The 19,230-nt window shown below is 46.3% G+C and overlaps 1 protein-coding gene and 1 long non-coding RNA gene across 5 annotated transcripts in view; one reads left to right on the top strand and one right to left on the bottom strand.

Moving 5' to 3' along the window:
* Window positions 1–319: 319 nt before the first annotated feature.
* On the bottom strand, window positions 320–18,329 carry DHX16 (DEAH-box helicase 16). Of its 4 annotated transcripts, none has more exons than XM_083723344.1 (20): window positions 17,995–18,329; window positions 15,750–16,018; window positions 15,498–15,663; window positions 14,215–14,271; window positions 13,458–13,712; window positions 11,965–12,189; window positions 10,940–11,134; window positions 10,646–10,756; window positions 10,011–10,126; window positions 8,732–8,942; window positions 8,065–8,163; window positions 7,820–7,972; window positions 7,208–7,348; window positions 5,003–5,165; window positions 4,648–4,766; window positions 3,663–3,730; window positions 2,668–2,830; window positions 1,746–1,907; window positions 1,044–1,217; window positions 320–560 (listed from the first exon to the last, which is right to left on the bottom strand). In XM_083723344.1, exons 1-20 carry the CDS (start codon window positions 18,196–18,198, stop codon window positions 432–434), a joined length of 3,180 nt encoding a protein of 1,059 aa, XP_083579470.1. In that variant the 5' UTR covers window positions 18,199–18,329; the 3' UTR covers window positions 320–431. The 4 variants fall into 4 exon arrangements, with proteins under 4 accessions (XP_083579470.1, XP_083579473.1, XP_083579472.1 ...); XM_083723347.1 differs by having other exon boundaries at window positions 11,965–12,485; window positions 12,537–13,712; window positions 17,995–18,225; XM_083723346.1 differs by having other exon boundaries at window positions 13,458–13,897; window positions 14,192–14,271; window positions 17,995–18,207.
* Window positions 18,222–19,230, top strand: part of LOC310838202 — a 35,197-nt gene continuing 34,188 nt past the window's right edge. The window contains exon 1 of the long non-coding RNA XR_014560794.1: window positions 18,222–18,358. This is a non-coding gene — a long non-coding RNA (uncharacterized lncRNA). The remainder of the gene's footprint in view (window positions 18,359–19,230) is intronic.

Genomic DNA, 19,230 nt, shown 5'->3' with positions numbered 1-19,230 from the left:
TTTATATACTGGAAATCCTTAACCAAACTGTTCAACCACAAGATAATGTATGAACTGCCCCAGAGTGTAGGTTAGCTGCCTGCATTGGCTGGGAACTGCTGTGAATGCTATATAGCATTCTGTATTAGACCTAGATGAATTAATGGACTCCCCTGCAAAATGTGCAAATGCTTGCATAGCATGAATATAGCCAACACAAGTGACAAACTATAGTAGCTTAAATAGCCATAGCTACACTGCAGTCCAAGACAGCTGTATGAGTTCCAAAGAGACTTTCCTCCTCTTACCGAGAAAGAGAAGGGAAGCAATTACTCATGAGTGTTTGTAGAAAAAAGGTTTTATTCAATGCCTTGAAATGACATCAAAACTATACAGCTGTACAAATAAGTGTCCCAGGGTTGGTGGGGAGAAGCAGGTAACTGAGAAGAAGCCTATCCCAGCTCCTCCCGGGTCTTCCCCACTTTCTTGGGTAGCTTCTTGTTGGACGCATCCTCCAATTCTTTGGCTTTGTAGTAATGCGGGGCCACCTCCAACAGCCACGTACTGTCAATCTCTATGACCTGCAAGGTACAGAGAATATTTCATTGTTGGCCCCACTCACTGTGAACTGGCACACTGATCATTTTCTTCTTTGGGGAAAACCAAAGCGTTACATAGACCCTGCTAAAGAGTGAGCACAATAAAATACAAGTATGTTTCTAAACCCATGAAGCCCTTTGGTCTAACTTACAATTATTTACTCTGACTAGCAGCTGCTCTTCTGCAGAGATCACTACTACCTGTGGTCCTTTTAATTAGACGTGTCACGGACAAAATATATGTTCACTGGGAGGGTACTACAGTGGAAAGACAGGCTACCCCCATCACAAGACCCCCATCAAGCTCTTCCTATATCAGTTACCAAGGCTGGATTTGCAAATGCTACCCACGTTATACTGATTTCTTCTAAAATTACGGGTCATCTGTCTCCTTTAGGGCTTAGCTTGAGTTATAATCTCAAAAGTTCTCCCCAGAAGTCCCAGCATGGATTACGGTCTTTTTACCTGTCTCATGAATTCTTTAGTGGTGAAGACCAGCTCATGATAGATGAGCCAGCGTGGTTGTTCTTCAAAAAGGGAACTGTTGGGGTGGACAAACACTGTTTGCTGGTGCTTGACACTCTTGTAGCCACTGCGGGTCAGGCGGGCTGTGTGATAAAAGAAGCCAGCGGTGATGGCCTGCGGAAGAACAAGAGGAAGAGTCAAAAGGAGTCAAGAATGAAAAAGATCCAAAAACGTAATGGGGGGGGGGGGGACTGGCTTGCTCTGCCTGACACAGCCAGCTACTTATTGCATTCCCTGGCATTTCAAGTGATCAAAAATGCTCAGTGTTGCATGATATATTTAGGACTGGTAGAGTCTTTGATCTGATAAATTACTACAAAGTGTTGTAGGTTGTGTTTCCAGTGCACTTCCATTCTGCATTACGTAATACACATTTAGCAACACAATTTCATGCACAGAAATTTAACAAAGTCAAGTTGAAACAGAGGGCTATTCCCCACACAGGGTTGCATCCAACTAAATTACGGCATGCATGGAACTACTTCCCCAAGTACGACAGAGCTTCTCCATTGCCTCCCAAATCTATGCTGGGTTCCCCCTCCCCTCCATCTTTAGATCTGCAGAACACTGGCATGTCTGTGGCAACCACCACATTTACAAGCAGCCCTGGAGGAAGTAATGGAAGCTGGGGAGAGCCTGTACCTTGCGGACTGGGATGTAGTCTCCCTCGCTGGAAGTGATGTCCACTTCAATGCGCTCCATCAACCCTTCCAGCTGTTCTCGCACATCCCGGGCTCGTCTCATGGAGCGGAACTGGATGAAGTTCTCATAGCACCACTGCATGGAGTAACCGCACTCCACCCACTTAGAGAGGAGGAAAGGAGAGATATAAGCCAAGTCCCACTTTTTGGGCTCCCATCCACCCATCGACCCGACTACAACCACAGAGCTGGTGCCTCTCAAGGGAATACTGTACCTAAGTTCTCACCGTAACAGCCAATGAGCCTTTCCTAGTCAGAGGTGTCTAGACCCTCAACCCTTAAAACAGGATTCCTGCCTAAATACACCCTTAATGAGAAAGGCCATGCACTTAATCTCTTGCGACTAGATGCACTTGGATACGAGTCTCTTACAGATCTCAAGGGGCCATCTAATCAATACTCCTACCCAAAGGGTTGAAATTCACCCACCAAATATCTGTTTAATCTGCTTTAAGGAGCTTTTGCAGTGGAGACGTAATCACACTCCTTAGAAACACGGTGCAGACCACCACTATAAACAGCAATCTGCTCAAATCAAGCACATGAAAGTCATCCACATCCACTGTGCCAGCTCTTTTCATGAGCTAGCCTGTTACTCAATTGAAACGGATTAACAAAAGGCCCCTCTCCTTCCTGACTCCATATGCACAGCATAAGCAAAGGTTCATAGCTCTGGGTAGACCACCTCCTTTGCATGAAGAAGGTCTAAGGTTCAATCCAGGTATTTTCTGGTAAGGATGGGAACATCCCTCTCTGAAACCATGGAAGGTCACTGTTAAGTCACTCTAAATGGTGCTTAGCTAGATGGCCAATAGTTTGACTGTATAAGGCAGCTTCCTATGTTCCTAGAAGTTCTTCCTTACCTGATTATAAACATTGAGAAGAACCAGGTGGTCCCCACCAGGCAGGAAGAAGTTCATGCGGGCATTATCAGCATGGACCACTTTGTCCTTGGGCCGGTAAAAAATGGCATTGTTGACTGAAAGCATGGCAGCGATGGTAAGGATCTGCTCTGAGCACTTATACCTGGAGAATGCCAGCAGAGGAACAGGACAGCATTAGATCTTGGCAAGGCAGAAACAAAAGCCAGACTCAATTCAGAGCAACAGCCTTACGATAGAAAGCCAACCAGAAGATAATTTCAGAAAGTTGGGGAATAGGACAACCAGAAGCAAGAAGCAATACAATCTGAAAAATTGAAGGGCAGCTGGACTGATCACAATTTTAAATCTGGTACTTCCAAGGTTTCCTAAACAAACCTAACTACTCAAAACAGGTTAATTTACAAATGAATTTAATATTATCCAAGTGTTTGTTCCACGTGCTTGGATTAATTTTAACTAGATAATAAAAAATTAAAATTACAATATTTAAAATGCAACCAAAATTATATCTAATTTTAGCCACCTGCCATTTAAAGCAAAACAAAACAAATGTTTTACTACCCTGAGTAGAATAGTTTATTGCTTAGTAGGTCACTTATACTCTCTGTGAAAAAAGAAATCAACTCTCGATCACAAGTCACAACAAAGAACAAAGGAATAGATTGCCAACACGCACACACAAAAGCAGATCTATAAATGTCTTAGTTTTTACGATTCCATAAGATGGTTATTTTTGCTTTACAGTCTAACATGGCTCCCTCTCTAGAAACAGTTAATTCTAATAGAGCTCGTTCAGGTTTTTGAGAGCTTTGAAATTTGCTGGGGAAATAGCAATAAGTAGGCAGAACTAAGAGGAACTAGGAACTAAGAGAGATAATAGGGATCACAAGCTTCACTTGTGGTTACTAGAACGGAATGCTAAGCACACAATTTATTGGCTGGAAAGAGACAGAGGAAGGCAGAGAAGGACTCACTGTTCTGAAGCCAGGATCATCTTGGACAGCATGGGATCCACAGGCAGCTCTGCCATCTTCCGACCCAGCTAAATACAGAACACAAGAAGGACAAACTTTGCTGTACAAATGCACAAATGTCGACTTCAACTCCACAATGAATTAGTCTTCTTTTTAAGAGCAGAGGGGGGTGCAGCTGTATCCTGACACTTAGTTTGTGCATGGATGCAACTGATCACATATGCTGACAGGAAGGAAGGAAGGAAGGAAGGAAGGAAGGAAGGAAGGAAGGAAGGGGACAAACTCCTCCTGCAGTGGAAATCCCAAATCTTGTCCCAGAAACACACCCTTTTAGGTTAACTGTGCTAATTGGGGGTTTCATGTTTTCATATTGGTGCCTACCTGGAGTCACTGGGATGCAGTGGGCTGTTGCGCAAATATATAAAAAAAGTGTAATTTAACCCGAACCATTTGAAACCTTTTCTTGGGAACAGTTTCACCACTTTTCCTAACACTGCCTAGCTTTTGAGTTTCGTCAAGATCATAGTAGGAGGGTACATGTTCAACCCATGGAAGACATTTATTATCTCTTACATTTTTTATATCCTTCTAATGAGCTTAGGGGAGCATTCATGTCCCCCTCCTCTTTCATCATAATAATAGCGTGAGCCTAGGTAAGGCTGAGAAATAGTGAAAGGCCCAAGGCCACCATCTAGCTTTCTGTCTCAGCAGCAACCTGAGCATGGGCTCCTAAATCTAGCATTGTAGTTGCTCAACTACCACAGGTGAAAAATGGCAAGAATTTTACACCATCCATAACAATGCTATGAAAACCATCTGTACCCACGAAGCCCTGAACTGGGGAGCAAGCAGAAGATGTTGGTGTGCTTGAAGCTCTGGCCTCCTTTCCTGCTTCCAGCTCTTTTTCAAATGAAGCCAGCTGGAAAATACAGCTCACTTTCAGCCCAGGTGGAAGAGCACATCCTTGAGCCTATGAAACAATTACCTTGGTGAGCTCGCCAAGATGGTTGAGGGCTCCCAGGGCATAGAGTTGCTCCAGTGCCAATACTAGAGTTTCATGGGGCGGTGGGTCCATGAAGTCAAAGTGGATCAGGTCGTTGATGCCTAAAGGGAGGAAAGCTAGACTTAGAAACACCCTGCAAAACTTCAAAGTGTTTCTGCCACCAGGAAATGCACCCCTCTCATCTTTCTAAAAAGGAAAATAGGACCCTAGGAAACGATGGGCTTAAAAACACTCAAACTCTTGTTCTCATCCAGAGAAGCCTTAATAAGAAGGTGTTTTAGGGAAAGTTGAGCAACTCCTGTACATCATTCTCATCCTAGATTGACCAGCCACGCACCCAGGCTTTTGAGCAGCAGCACAACGTTGCCCAGGTTGGTCCTTTGAATTTCTGGCACTGTGGTCTCCTCCATCTCATTCTTGTAGGCCCAGGCTGTGTAGAGACGGAAGCACTTCCCTGCAGCCACACGGCCAGCCCGTCCTGCTCGCTGGTTGGCAGAAGCCTGAGGGAAAGAGGGAAGGAGACGATGAAGCATTGTGTCTGTGAGGATGCGGGGGGTGACAACTGGCAACTTATCCCACCAGATCCCAAGGAAAACTTATCAGGGTTATTACGAGGACTAACAGCACCTAGGGACGCGGGTGGCGCTGTGGGTAAAACCTCAGCACCTAGGACTTGCCGATCATCAGGTCGGCGGTTTGAATCCCTGCGGCGGGGTGCACTCCCGTTGCTCGGTCCCAGCTCCTGCCCACCTAGCGGTTCGAAAGCACCCTCGGGTGCAAGTAGGTAAATAGAGACCGCTTACTAGCGGGAAGGTAAACGGGTTTCCGTGTGCTGCGCTGGCTCGCCAGTTGCAGCTTGTCACGCTGGCCATGTGACCCAGAAGTGTCTTCGGACAGCGCTGGCTCCCGGCCTCTTAAGTGAGATGGGCGCGCAACCCCAGAGTCGGACACGACTGGCCCGTACAGGCAGGGGTACCTTTACCTTTACCTTAACAGCACCTCAGTGAAATGAACATGTTCCTGATTAAGGTGGTCTAGAATTCCATGTTGCTGTCTAGCACGGCACATACAGAATATCTGGCTTCACTGAGTACCGTATTTTTTGCTCTATAAGGGGAAATGTGTGTGCATCTTATGGACCGAATGCAGGCTGTGCAGCTTTCGTTGAAGCCAGGAGAGCAAGAGGGATCATTGCGCACCAATCCCTCTTGCTCTCCTGGCTTCAGGGATAGCTGCCCAAAGCCTCCTGAGTGCAGCGGGAGCGCTCCCGATGTGCTCAGGAGGCTTCGCGTTGCTTTCGCTGAAGCCAGGAGAGCAAGAGGGATTGGTGCGCAATGATCCCTCTTGCTCTCCTGGCTTTGCGTTGCTGGAGAGCTGCTGCACAGCTTTTCCTCTCTGATCACTTCCCTTTTCTCAATGCCCCTTCCATTTCTCCTCCCGCTTTGCTGGAGAGGCGCTGAGCAGAGAGGGAGAGAACATTTTTTCCCTTGTTCTCCTCCTCTAAAACCAGGTGTGTCTTATGGTCGGGTGAGTCTTATACAGCGAAAAAACCGGTATATGGGCACATCTATAGTCCTTATGACTGTGGAAAAGGCACACCTGAAATGTATGCAGTGCTCAAGGTAGCCTCAGAAACCAGATGCAGGCACACCATAAAAACCTCACAAACGTATGTAAGTTTCAGTACAGTGGTGCCTCGTAAGACGAAAAGAATCTGTTCCGCGAGTCTCTTCGTCTTGCGGTTTTTTCGTCTTGCGAAGCAAGCCCATTAGCGGCTTAGCGCTATTAGCGGCTTAGCGGATCAGCGGCTTAGCGGATCAGCTGATAAGCGGCTTCGCGGCTTGGGAAAAAGGGGGGGGGAGGAAAACCCCCCCGCAGGAACTCGCAAGACATTTTCGTCTTGTGAAGCAAGCCCATAGGAAATTCGTTTTGCAAAGCACCTCCAAAACGGAAAACCCTTTCGTCTAGCGGGTTTTCCGTCTTGCGGGGCACCACTGTAATTTCATGGGAAGTGAAAACGTGTGTTTACAGTTGGGAATCTAAATTTTCCTAGCAAACCACTGCACAAGATGTTCTGATTTACTTTTACAAAAGTTGTCTCAACATCTTTATGATGAGAATGACCAACAACAATCCATTTTTGCTTTGATATCTAGCTATCACCTTATCAACTTTCACTTCTCTGTCCCTTAAAAGGTACACCATACCCAAGACCCACTTCCCAGCTACTGGTCTCAGACTCCCTGTAATGTACTGGTAACCAGCACATAAGCCATTTGTGGCTATGCAGATGCTACCATATGGGGGTTTTGAGACAGAAAAAAACAACAGATTCAAACTTGTGGCTTAACAGAGTCACTTTTTGTACATCTCTAATTTATGCTGCACAACCCGTTAGTACAGTTTACACCCTCTCCCTGGCACACAAATCCCAACAGCTAGACTGTTCTCCCTGAGAGAGGAAACGGACTGAATGAAAATTGCAGGTAACCCAAAGACTAAGCTTAGGAGTGTGATGAATAAAAGCAGAGAAGCCCAGTACCCGAGAGCATGGAGTGACAATGAGCGACTCCATGCCTGTGCGAGCGTTGTAGCTCTTCTGCTTGCAAAAGCCAGGATCAATCACATATATGATGCCATCTATGGTCAGAGATGTCTCCGCAATGTTGGTGGCTACGACAACCTGGAGAAGGGAAGAGATACATAAGCTAACTGGTCAGGTCACCTGCTTTTGTCATAGCCTAAAAACACCACTATGAGAGGAAGGGACATAACTCAGTGGTAAGAGCCCATGCTTTGATGAAGGTTTAGACCTGGCTTCTTCATTTAAAAAGGATTTCAGGCAAAAGGGCTGGGAAGGACCTGTGTCAGTCAGAGTAAACCATGGCAGGCTAGTTGAGCCAACAGTCTGTCTCCAGACTGTGAACTCAAAACTGGTCCTTGCACAATCCCCTTCAAAGCCACAACCCCAGAACACTAAACAGCTTGAAACTACATCCCCTGAAACACAAAACCAGTTCCTAAAATCACCACTAGCTCTACAGCCCAAACCTGCCAAGTGCTCCCTTCCTCCAGAGTGGATAAAGAGATATAAAGCTCCACTGCAAACAGCCAAAGCTTCGCTCCCCTCTCCTTCTCTACTCCATGCTCCTACCTTCCTGGCCCCTGGAGGGGTTGGCTCAAAGATCTTGGCCTGCATGTCAGAGGGCAGGTTAGCATAAATGGGGAGGACCAGAAGTTCTGCAATCTTGGAACCCAGGCGACGGCAGCGATCTTGCAACATCTCACAGCATGCTTCGATTTCTTCCTGTCAACAAATAATGGGAGTTGGATGCTGTTGCATGTCTCCCCCCTCTCCGTCCAAGGACAAAGTGGGCACTGAAACAAACACAGACATACCTGGCCAGTGAGGAATACAAGGATGTCCCCTCGAGGCTGTGTAACATGGATCTGCAGTACGGATACCACACAGGCTTCCAGGTAATCAGCTTCTGGAGCCTAGAGGATAGAAGGTAGGGAGAAATCACTATCTCCTACTGACCCATATAAGCAAAGCCCATCTCTGCCTCTCAGTGGCTTCTGTTACAACTTGTACCACTTGATCTCTCTTTTGGGGAACCTAATTTCACTGCTGCTTCCAGCACCCGTCTTCCGCTTATTCTAACACCAAGACTTGCTGATATTCCTCTCTCTCCATTAAACGCAATGTCACTCACAGCTTAGCTTTTAACCAAAGTCCTCACTATCTCCCCTCCCCCTGCTTTTCCGGGGGCTCTCCTGACCCCCCCCCCACAGAGCCAATGCAAGGGATAGGGGGCAAAAGCCCTATTGCACCAGTGAAAATCCTTCTGTGCACTTCTGCTAGCAGGATCCATTAGTTGAATCTGGCCAAGATTCAGTTCTGGGTACAGTTCTGGGAATCTTGCTTTTTAAAAAAGTAATAGCACTGTGTTTAGCTCCTTTGGTATACTATTGTCATGAGCACTGGTCCTGCTCATCAGTGCAGCTGTGTTTCCTTAGCAATGTTCACACACACAACCCACAACAGGCCTCTCTGCTTGCTGACCTTGGTATAGAAGATGTCAACAGGGAAGCGGCGCCCAGGAATGCGGAAGATGGGAGCATCGTCAAAGAAGGTGGAAAAGCGCTCCGTATCCAGGGTGGCGCTGGCAATTAGCACCTTCAGCTCAGGCCGGAAGCGAGCAATGTCCTTGATCAGCCCAAACAAGATGTCTGTGTGCAGCGTGCGCTCGTGAGCCTCATCTATGATGACGACACTAGGGAAGAAATTAGGGAGGCCGTGCTGCTGAACTACCAGTTGTCATTTAAAAGCTATGGATCATTTATTACAAAAGAACATGAGCAGCGTGGCATGGCAGCAGTACTAAGCAATGGCTTCCCACTGAAAAGCCTCTGAAAAGACCTTCTCAATTACTCCTTTCCTTCTTAGTAGAAACTGCTTCTATGTTTCTCTCCACAATATTGAGGACTAGGAAACAGCTCTTGGGTTTTTGTTTATATAACTGGGGCTGTGCACCTGCTCCCATTGATTGCCAACCCTGCCTCCCCCCCCCCATTCCTCATCAACCCTGCCTATCCCACCCCCTCTTACACTAACCTCTTAGACCTTCCCCTTTCCATCCCCTGCAGCCAACCAGAATAAAGAGTTGGCCAGGCAGGTGAGCAACAGGAAGGATGCTACAAGCAGCAGCCAGCCTGGGAATCTGCTTGCTGCCACCACTACCAACTTCTCTGTGCCTCATCAGCAACATCAGAAGATTACTAGGCCAGCTAACTGCCACTTCTGAATGCCTTTTCTTTCCTTGCTGTTCCTCCTGCAGGCCCAACTTTTCATCCTAATTGGTGGCGGAAGCAGCATTCCTCCAAGAAGGCTGTGGAGGAGTAAGGTAGATCTAGATATCTAGATCCTGCAGGCAGTAGCTCCAGGGATAGCAGGCAGAGAAGCTAGCGGAGAAGAGTGGCTGCCGGAAGGGGCGCTGCAGCAGCCTATTCTGACTGTGACTCTCCTCGGATGCCACTCAACATGCTGTAGTTTTGAGCACCACCTGTGTGTGGCCAAGTGAACTGCAGTGTGATGACATGCTTACATTTTTATTGTATGTATACAAGTAAAGTTGGGGCTCTGGTACTGAAGCTGCATTCTATGTTCTGTACAACACATACTAGTATTTAGCCCATCTTGTAACTCTATATAACCCCAAATCAAGATTTCCTCCTGAGCATTCTACCTAATCTAGCTCAACCATCCCTCAGAAACAACTGAGCTGTTCACCACCTCCCAACTGAGCTCTCTACAGACTTCTAGGGGGTAGGCTGTTGCTCACCTGTAGCTGCTCAGGTCAGGCTCAGTGAGGAATTCTCTCAGCAGCATCCCATCTGTCATGTACTTCAGCACTGTCCGCTCTGAGGTGCAGTCCTCAAAACGAATGCTATAGCCCACCTGTGAAAAGGCGGAATTTTAGATACAGGTTTCCATGAAGCCATCCTTATTACCCACAGAACAGTATTTGGCTAGGAAGTCAATTTAGCTCAACAGTCTAAAAACGGGACACATACATTTATAAGCTGTATACAAATTCCCATCAGAAAGTAAGAAGGAAACAGTGTACCTGACCTCTGGGTGATAGCAGTGTCAGCCATGCTGGTTGTACTAACACCAGATCAAGGACAGACATGGACAGACAATGGATGCATAGAAAGGAGACCCTAGTTTACTCCAAGCTGATTTAACACCGATCTTCTTGGTTACCCAAATATATTCCAAAAGGGAAGGATGGGACCTTCCCATCTATTAACGGAGGAACATTGTCACACCAGCAAAGCATATTTATCTGAGACCAAGTAGGCTGCTGTTAGGATTACTAGACACTGTAAAAATCAATTCAGAAATGACTGGCCAAAACAACTGGGAACAGGACATACATTTTTCTTCTGCAGCCCCCCAGCTCCAAGTACATACCTCATTTCCAAGTTTGACACCCATTTCCTGGGAAACACGGGCAGCAACACTCATAGCTGCCACCCGCCTGGGCTGGGTGCAACCGATCTTCATTCCTTTCTGTGTGTAGCCCTGTAGGAAGAGAGAAAATCTCCCTTAGCACTCACAGGCTGCACTTGTACTAGGCTGTTCATTCAGATGCTGAAAAGCTTCTACTAGGAAGAGGTAGCAAGTACAAAGGCAGCACTTTCTCTAGCTCGCCAAAGTGCAGGTTTTCTTGATCTTCACAATCCCTCACTTTCTGTGCGAAGTTACCTCTTCAAACAAGTATTGTGGGATCTGAGTGGTCTTGCCAGAGCCAGTCTCTCCTTCTATGATAAGCGTCTGATGTTCGGCAATGGCGGCCAACAGGTCTGCACGGTAAGGAAAGATGGGCAGGCTGCGACGCACCTCCTGGATGGAAAGCTTCTTGCGCTCAGCTTCGGACAACTCTGGATTCTCCTCCACGGACTAAGTGAAAGAGAGTGGCCATAGAGATTTAGTAACCCCAGAGCAACAGACCATGGGTGAAATCCCTATTGTTCTACACTTGCCACTGGGAAAAGCCAGCTCCACATGCAGAACTGGGGAGGCATGGTAGTTCAGTTGCCGAGTACCACGCTTTACATGCAGAAGATCCCAGAAATAACTCTGGGCTAAATTGATATTTGGATTGCCACAGTACAAGGCATTTTCCTATCTCCCAGTAGCTTATCCTATGTAAACAGAACTTGAGCATGCAGGTGCCTATGCATACTTGGGCTTAAATACTGACATATCTAACACCAAATCCCGTCTCAAACAAGCAAGGCTCAAACAAGCTGCTTTTAAAGATGCTCAGGAAAGCTGTCAAAACAACAGGTATACTGGAGGCAGCCACATTTGTTGTCCATCTGTCTCAGTGATGATTCGTGGGTGAATAGGAAATGGGGAAGACAAGTGAACAAACACGTGAATGCCCCTATCATGTCTAGTTTGCACACATTCAGCAATATGAAGAAGCTCTGCTCCATCTCATGGTACTAACCCTATTTCTCACCATCAGCTATGCATAAGTGCTCAATCTGCAATTCTCTTTCAAGCTTCTACGGAGCAATTTGTTGCATTCTCCATCTCCTGATGTCCCCAAATGTTTTCTTATCTGTAACACAGTTTGCTTGCTCCCTTTCAATCACGTCAAATATGGCCTTGTTTTCTTTTCACCCAGCAGTTTCTCTTCCAAGACAACTTCACTACACGATTTAACTATCTTGGTCCCAGCCGTCCCTTGCCCCATTCCCTAACCAACAACCTACTCTCACCTTGCCCTGGTTTGTGCCCCGCATCTGCACGGCGTTCACAAACTGGATCATCTCATCCTCTTCAAGCACGTATTCATAGTCTTTGTGAGGATGGCGCTGACTGGCATCCCGGGCCCCAAAACGGAGGGAAGCTGCCCCGATGTGGTCCTCCTCCCAGCGCCGCTGCTCATCTCGCGGGGCCATGTGATCCTCTGTCTGGGGATCCTCATAGCGATCAGGTATCTTCTGCAGGGCAAAAAGAGATCAGTATGGAAATTTCCTTTGTGCGTCTTGCATCTCAGAGCCTTGTGAGGCAGCACTAGATTGGAGGTATATTCACAGCCCAAACTGTTGCACATTTATTCAAAAGTATGCCGCATTTGAGTTTACATAAGCCATGTTGAACAAGCACCAAACCCTCAGACACTCTTCTTGTATATGGAAGCAAGTTTTCACAATCTACCATTCTGCGGTGCAAGGGCGAGCAACTTTTCTCTCGCCATGGTAATCCACTAGGGACCAGATACTAGCAGTTGGCAAGGCTGGAGCCAAAAGTGAGCGGAGCTACCCTCTTTTCCTGCTACTTCCTTTACCTTACGTGCCCCTCCTCCTTGCCACCCACATAAAATTAGGTTTAGGACTGGAGGTTCCCTACCCTTGTGCTACAGTGTGACCAAGAAGCAGAACTCAGGGTGTGGCTATGCAGCCAGAAACAGGCTTGATTCTCAATGGCTGAGATCAGGAATGGCAAAGAGATTTATCCTCATTACTTTCTCCCATATGAAGGAATGCCTGCCATTCATTTCTAAGGAGAAAAACAAAGTGCAGCACCATCCTAGGCATGCCACAATTACAGAAGCACATTCCCCCAGGGCAGTTCTGTATGGTAACCAATTTTATCAGAGGACTCTCCTGCATAAGAGTCCCAAACATTCCAGATGAAACTGCTGCAAGCTGCTAATGCGAACAGCATACTCTTGGGGTAGGGGAGATATGTTGCTGTGTTCTGTCTCCTCCTCTCCATTTGTTATAGTCAACGTTCACAGCACTACAGCAAGTGAAGGGATGGCAGATATGACCAGGCAAAATATGGTGTCTTCTATTCCTACCGGGCCATGCAGTTCTACATACTATAAGCAAATAAAGGGATCTTGTTTGCAAACAAGTGTATGTATTGCTGAGCCTTAGTCTGAAATCTCAGCAAACCGATTTTATCCCCCAAATGTGCTGAGAACCGCCAAGGTTGCAGGTGCGATCCCCATAAGGGACAGCTGCATTGCAAGGGGTTGGATTATATAATCCTCAGAGTTCCTTGCAACTCTCTATGAGATATCTATGAGTATGGGCAATGATCAAGGCTGATGGGAGTTGCAGTTCAACAATATCTGGAGGGCCCAAAGTTCCCCACCCCTGAGTTAATGGCGTTATACATATACTCTGTCACAGAGCGCCTTTTACCAACCATTCTTCATAGGGGTCTAGGCTCCCAATTTTCCTACAGGCATAATAGTTACCTTGCTGCGACTCTCCTCAGGCATATAGTAGCGATTGCTCTTCTCCAGCTTTTCCTGTTCTCCAGCTTGTTTGTACCGTTTTGCCAAGTCGCGAACTTCACGTTTGTATTCCAGCTCCTGCCGCTCTTGGGCAGTTAGGTTGAGCTCAGAGAAGAGGTACTCCTCATCGGCTATCTCTGCCTCCAAGTCTTCTATCTTGTCCTTTTCGCGTTTCGCCAAATACTCTCGGCGGGACTTCTTACGCAGCTCTGGAACCTGTCAGGCAGAAAGGGAAAATATGGGGCCATGCAAGTAAGTCAAACAGCAAGGACTATGAGAGTTTGATTCATGATCCCTAATATGAACAGGGCTTTTGTGAAATAAATAGGTTTCTAAACCAGCCTCTCACTAGCAGAAAGTATTTCTGCTAGGTTGGTAGCTTGCTAAACCCACCAATCAAACTGCCCCATGAAAGCAAATGTATGCAAGCAGGAAAAATGGTTACAAAACATTAATTTTGTACTTTTCTGAAAAGCTGTTGTAAATATTGTAAGTGGTTACCCCTTATACCCCAGTACACACATAGTGTGGCATTCAGGGAATAAAGTTAAAATCACTCTATTAGTCTGATCAAAGATAGTTAAGAATAAAAAGATTAGTGGTTAAAAAATAAGATGTATTAAAATATTGTAGAATATAATTACAAATTGTAGTTATACAGCTACAAATTTCATGAGCCAGAAGCTACACCATACAACGGTAAAAATCAAGTTCCTACCATAACTTTCTTATCTTCTTCTGCAATCTTCAAGCGCTTCTGAGCCTCTTCATAGGCCTAGACTTGGCAGGATCAGAAGACAAAAGACACAAACATATAGCTCAACCAAAGCAGATCATCAGCAGGGTCCCTATCACCACACTTCTGGTGCAAAAATTTTAAAGACTATGGACTGGTCATGAATAGCACAAGTCCACAGAATTGTCAGCAAGAAAACCATTACCCTCCCTGACTTTTCCCCATTCCATAATTTACACACGACTTCTCTTATCCTTCTCTAACTGCAGAAGCCAGAATGCACTTTAATTGAAGTTTTATTTTATAATTTTAACTGATCTTTATTTTTTGTGCTTCATCTTTGTAAACCATTTATAGACAGCTGTAGTTATGTAGGATATAAATTGTTTAAATAAATCAGCATCAAAGCTGATAATTAAATATAACAATTACATAATTAAATACACACAGCATGAAGTATATAAATGGCAAAGAAAATACTAGCAAGCATTATTAGAGCACGTGGCCTTGAGGCAAGAACCTTGGAGTAGGCAAGGCAGAGATTTCAAAAGTGCAAGGAAAGTTGGGGCAGGTTTAGTACTAGAAAATGGAAAAGAAGTCCTTGCAAAGAATGAAGTGAGGGAAATGAGTAAAAAAGGGCGGGGTCCTATATGCCAGCATTGTTTAGGTGCCAATCTTACACAGGTTCTTCCATGCTTTAGAAGATATGAATACAGAGCTAAAATTCTACACTAGGGTAACCTGCACAGAGATGTGCAACATCAGCAAATGCTCAGAATTAAGTAACTCTGAATGACCTTGCTGTTTTGTGTAACTCATTCCCTCTTGTTGTTTGGGGAAAGGAGCTTAGTGATGAGGAGGTACACAGTGTACTTATGCCCTATTACTGAACATTGAAATCGTAATTCAGGAACCTCTCCTTTTCTTGAAACTGACGTTTTACCAGATGTTACCCAAACTCTCTTTGAGGCATTCTTTTGCTGCCATAAGGGTCAGAAAAGTTGTGATTAGTAAAAGACTGAATTCTGCAGTGGATGCTTTTAAAGCTTGAGTAGATGCACAATCAATCCTATTGTGTTTTAAAGGTATTAGGTACCAAGATCAGATTTTAAGCCAGATTTTTTCAACCACAAGTGGATAATTCCTGGCAGCAATAAAAAACAGATGGGCAGTGTGAGACATTCAGGTTAGACAGAGGGGGACACAAACCAGGGAGAGCAATCAGGAAGGGCTGCCAAAAGCAGGGCCACAGGCTGAGGCCACACCTTCTTGTCTGAACGCTCCAGAATGTTGCGTGTCTTCTCCTTGTCCTTGCGTTTGACACGTTCAGCAAAAGCGTCCCGCTCCTCCAGGTCCTGCAGTCGCTCTCGCTCACTCCGGTCCCACTCATCCTCTGAATCCTCCTTAATGGTGGGGGATGCTGCTGACTTCCTACACCAAGAATGACAAAAGAATTATCACTATCGCTTCCTTTGCTCCTCACCCAATCTTGCTCTCTGCAAGTGACTGATACTCACTTTCCCCCATCATCTCGGCTGCCCTTCTCATCAGAGTCCTTGTCGTCTTCCTCTTCCTCCTTGCGCTGCCTCAGGTGTTTATGCCGCTTCCGCTGCTTGCCCTCAGGGCCTCGCGGAGGGCGCTGACGCTTGGAGCCCCGAGCTGCCTCTCCAGTCTCTTCATCATCGCTGTCCTCCAGCAGGGTGTATGAACGGTTCTTCTGCTGAAAGGCCAAGGCTTCCTGTTCGGCCAGCCTAGCTGGACGTTCCCGTGGGGCCTGGTGCGGAACCTACCAGGAAATTTGGAACACAGAAAATCAGACACAGAAAACAAGGAAACTATGACTTCCATCCTCACACGCAAAACCCACATCCCTTGAGTGCCTATTACCATTCCTCAAAAAGGTAACTCCTCTCAGGGTGATGCTTTAGATGTGCTTCCTAACCACAAATTTCCCCATCCCTCATCTGCTCCTCACATTAGTTGCACTTTATGTACAACCACATGAATTTAAAGTATAGAGAGCTAGAACAGTGGCTGAAAGACAACTGCATCTTTGTCAGAGATTCACTAAGTGGCCTTCAGCACAACTCTTAGCCTCATTCCCCTCCATATCTATAAAATGGGGATAATACTGACCAACTGTAAAAATAACAAGATGATGATGGTGATTGTTTTTACAATTACCCACTTTTTACCCCAAGATGAATATTAAAAACAGTTTAAGAACAAAATTACAGAAATAAGGCGGGTCCTAAAAATCTACACCACAAGTGTCAAAAGCAAGGTTAAAGAGATGCATCCTCAGCAATCAGTGCAAGAAAAGTGCCAGATATACCTTTGTGGAGAGGGAGTTCCACAACCTAATAACCACCACAGAGAACAGCCTCTTCAGAGCCACCCCCACCCCAACTTCTGAAGGCAGAGAAACTATCAAAAGTGTCAATCTTGGCACCAGTAGTTTTGTAGGGAGGAGGCGGTCTTTCAGGTATTTCGGTTCCCGAGTCATTTAAGGCTGTAGGCACCAACATAAGCATCATGAATTGGGCCCAGGGAACGAGCTGGCAACCAGTGCAGCTTTTTCAACACAGGGGTTCATATGAGATCTGAACAACAACAAGAAGAACAATTTTACTGTTGGTATCTGAAGAAGTGTGTATGCACACGAAAGCTTATACCCAGAACAATCTTAGCTGGTCTCTAAGGTGCTACTGAACAATTTTTTAATTTTTTAAAACAATTTTATTTATATGCTGCCCATCTAACTGGGTTGCTCTAGCCACTCTGGGCAGCTCTCAACAAAATATTAAAAACACAGTAAAGCTTCCCTGAAAAGGCCACCTTCAGGTGTCTTCTAAAAGTCAAATAGTTGTTTATCTCCTTGACATTTTATGGGAGGGTGTTCCACAGGGCCGGCACCACTACTGAGAAGGCCCTCTTCCTGGTTTCCTGAATCCTCACTTTTCGCAATGAGGGAACCACCAGAAGGTCCTTGGAGCTGGACCTCAGCTGAATGATGGAGGTGGAGCCCCCAGCCACTAACCCAAATCTTTCTCAGACTTCGGTCCCCAGCTGTTGTTGGCCTACAACTCCCATCATCCTAAACTAGGACCAGTGGTCAGGGATGATGGGAGCTATAGTCCAACAACAGATGGGGACCCAAGTTTGAGAAACACTGCATCTGTATGCTGCATTTTGGACCAAGCAAAGTTCTTGAGCTGTCTTCCAAGGGTGGCCAGTCCCACATCCTGGAAGCGCTCTGTGCATAGGGTTGCCACCTGTCCTGCATAACACAGGGTTGTTCCATATTTCAATGTGAAATGCTATGTCCTGTATTTCGGGTCTCTCTCTCCTGCCCCCCTTTCTGCTAAGTTAGGGATCCTCTCCAAATGAATGTGTATGAAAGGTCATGCATTTAAGCTCTGGGTAGCCAAGCACGGATGGATTTACGAATTCATGAGAGTGTATGCATGTGTGATAAATTCCAGAAGGGCCATCCTGTTGGGCTGCCATAGGTTGTAATGGATGGCTTTGAAGTCACTTCAGCACCAGAAGAAAAAAGAGAAATCGTCCACCAACCGCCCCGCCTTTTGCCAGTAGAAAGGTAGCAACTCTACCTGGACACTCACAAGCACTAAATGCCAAGTATCGTAGTCAAGGCGCGCCACCCCCAGAGAACCCCAGCGTCTCCTTGTTTCCGACGCGTTATCCCCTCCCCCCCCCCCCCGCCCCAGGCCTCGCGCCCAACGGCCGCCGGGCCCTCACCCGCTCCCACAGCTGCTGCGCGAAGGCTCGCGCCGAAGGGTCCGCGGCGCGCAGCGTCTCCGTCTCCTCCAGGCGCGCGAGCAGGTCCTCCGGGGTTCGGCTCCGGTGAGCCAGGCCCACCATGAAGGCGACCACATGGCGCTCGCTCAGCCCCAGCAGAGAGTGAAGCTGCCCGGACACCCAGCGCTCCAGCTCGCCCGCCATGGCAGCGGAAAGCCGGTTCTCCAACGGCTCCCGTCACCTTCGAGCGCTTCCGGACATGCGCCCTCGCCAGCCGGTCGACGCTCTGGCTGAAGAAGCGCTTTCCGGTTGCTGTTGTTGCGCCGCGACGGCGGATCATAGAGACGGGAGGATCATAGAGACGGTATGATAGAGAGGAGTTGTATTATTATTATTATTATTATTATTATTATTATTATTATTATTATTATTATTATTATTATCATCATCATCATCATCATCATCATCATCATCATCATCATCATCGGTTTGGTGTAAAGCATAGAAAAAGAATCCAGCTCAAACCAGAAGTTTGAATAACTGGTCGTCTTCCTTTCGTTTCTTTGACTTTGTTAAGCCAGCCTTAATACTTTGCTTACAATCTGAAGTGTTTTGTTTTTTAGTGGGTAAGTAGCTTAGTAATACTGTACACTTTTTCATGCAGCGCATAGACGAACTATGGATCTTGCTCCCACAGGAGGCAGTAAAGGCCACCAACGTGGATGGCTTTAAGAGGATTACACAAATTCACAGTGGTTTAACTGGCGTGTGGGAAACTGGTATTTGGAAGTACTTCCGAATACCAGTTGCTGGAAATCATGGGAGGGGAGAGTGTGTTCTTGTGCTCATATTCTGCTCCCTGGTTTCCCACACGCCAGTTAAACCACTGCGAGAACAGGATGCTGGACTACATGAGCCACTGGCCTGATCCAGCAGGCTATTCTTACATAAGGTTAATTTCAGTTGATTATTGTTACATGTTTCAGGGACTACCACAAGCTGTGGTGGTGTGGTGGTGACACCTCAGGAATTCAGGGGATGTGTTTTTCCTTAACTCCAGCGGACAGCCTTTTTCTTTTTATTGGCAAGCCACTGTCAAGTCAGTGTAGGCAATATTGAGCTACATGGACCAATGTATTTTCATTGTGTTCTAAGTCACTTGGAGAACTTCAGGTAGCAAGTTGTCCTGCAGATTTTGTTGTCGTTGTTTAGTCATGTCTGACTCTTCTTAACCCC

The sequence above is a fragment of the Podarcis gaigeae genome, assembly GCF_964106915.1.
Source record: "Podarcis gaigeae genome assembly, chromosome: 2".
In the NCBI taxonomy this organism is placed as follows: domain Eukaryota; kingdom Metazoa; phylum Chordata; class Lepidosauria; order Squamata; family Lacertidae; genus Podarcis; species Podarcis gaigeae.
This window is presented reverse-complemented; position numbering and strand designations above follow the sequence as displayed.

What these genes read in the sequence shown, in the direction of transcription:
- DHX16 (XM_083723344.1), bottom strand. Translation starts at nt 18,198, where the DNA reads ATGGCGGGCGAGCTGGAGCGCTGGGTGTCCGGGCAGCTTCACTCTCTG. An exon ending in TTGTATTCCTCACTGGCCAG is followed by an intron (nt 7,973 to 8,064) that starts GTATGTCTGTGT and finishes ATTTGTTGACAG; the next exon opens with GAAGAAATCGAAGCATGCTG. An exon ending in ACTACATCCCAGTCCGCAAG is followed by an intron (nt 1,218 to 1,745) that starts GTACAGGCTCTC and finishes GTTCTTCCGCAG; the next exon opens with GCCATCACCGCTGGCTTCTT.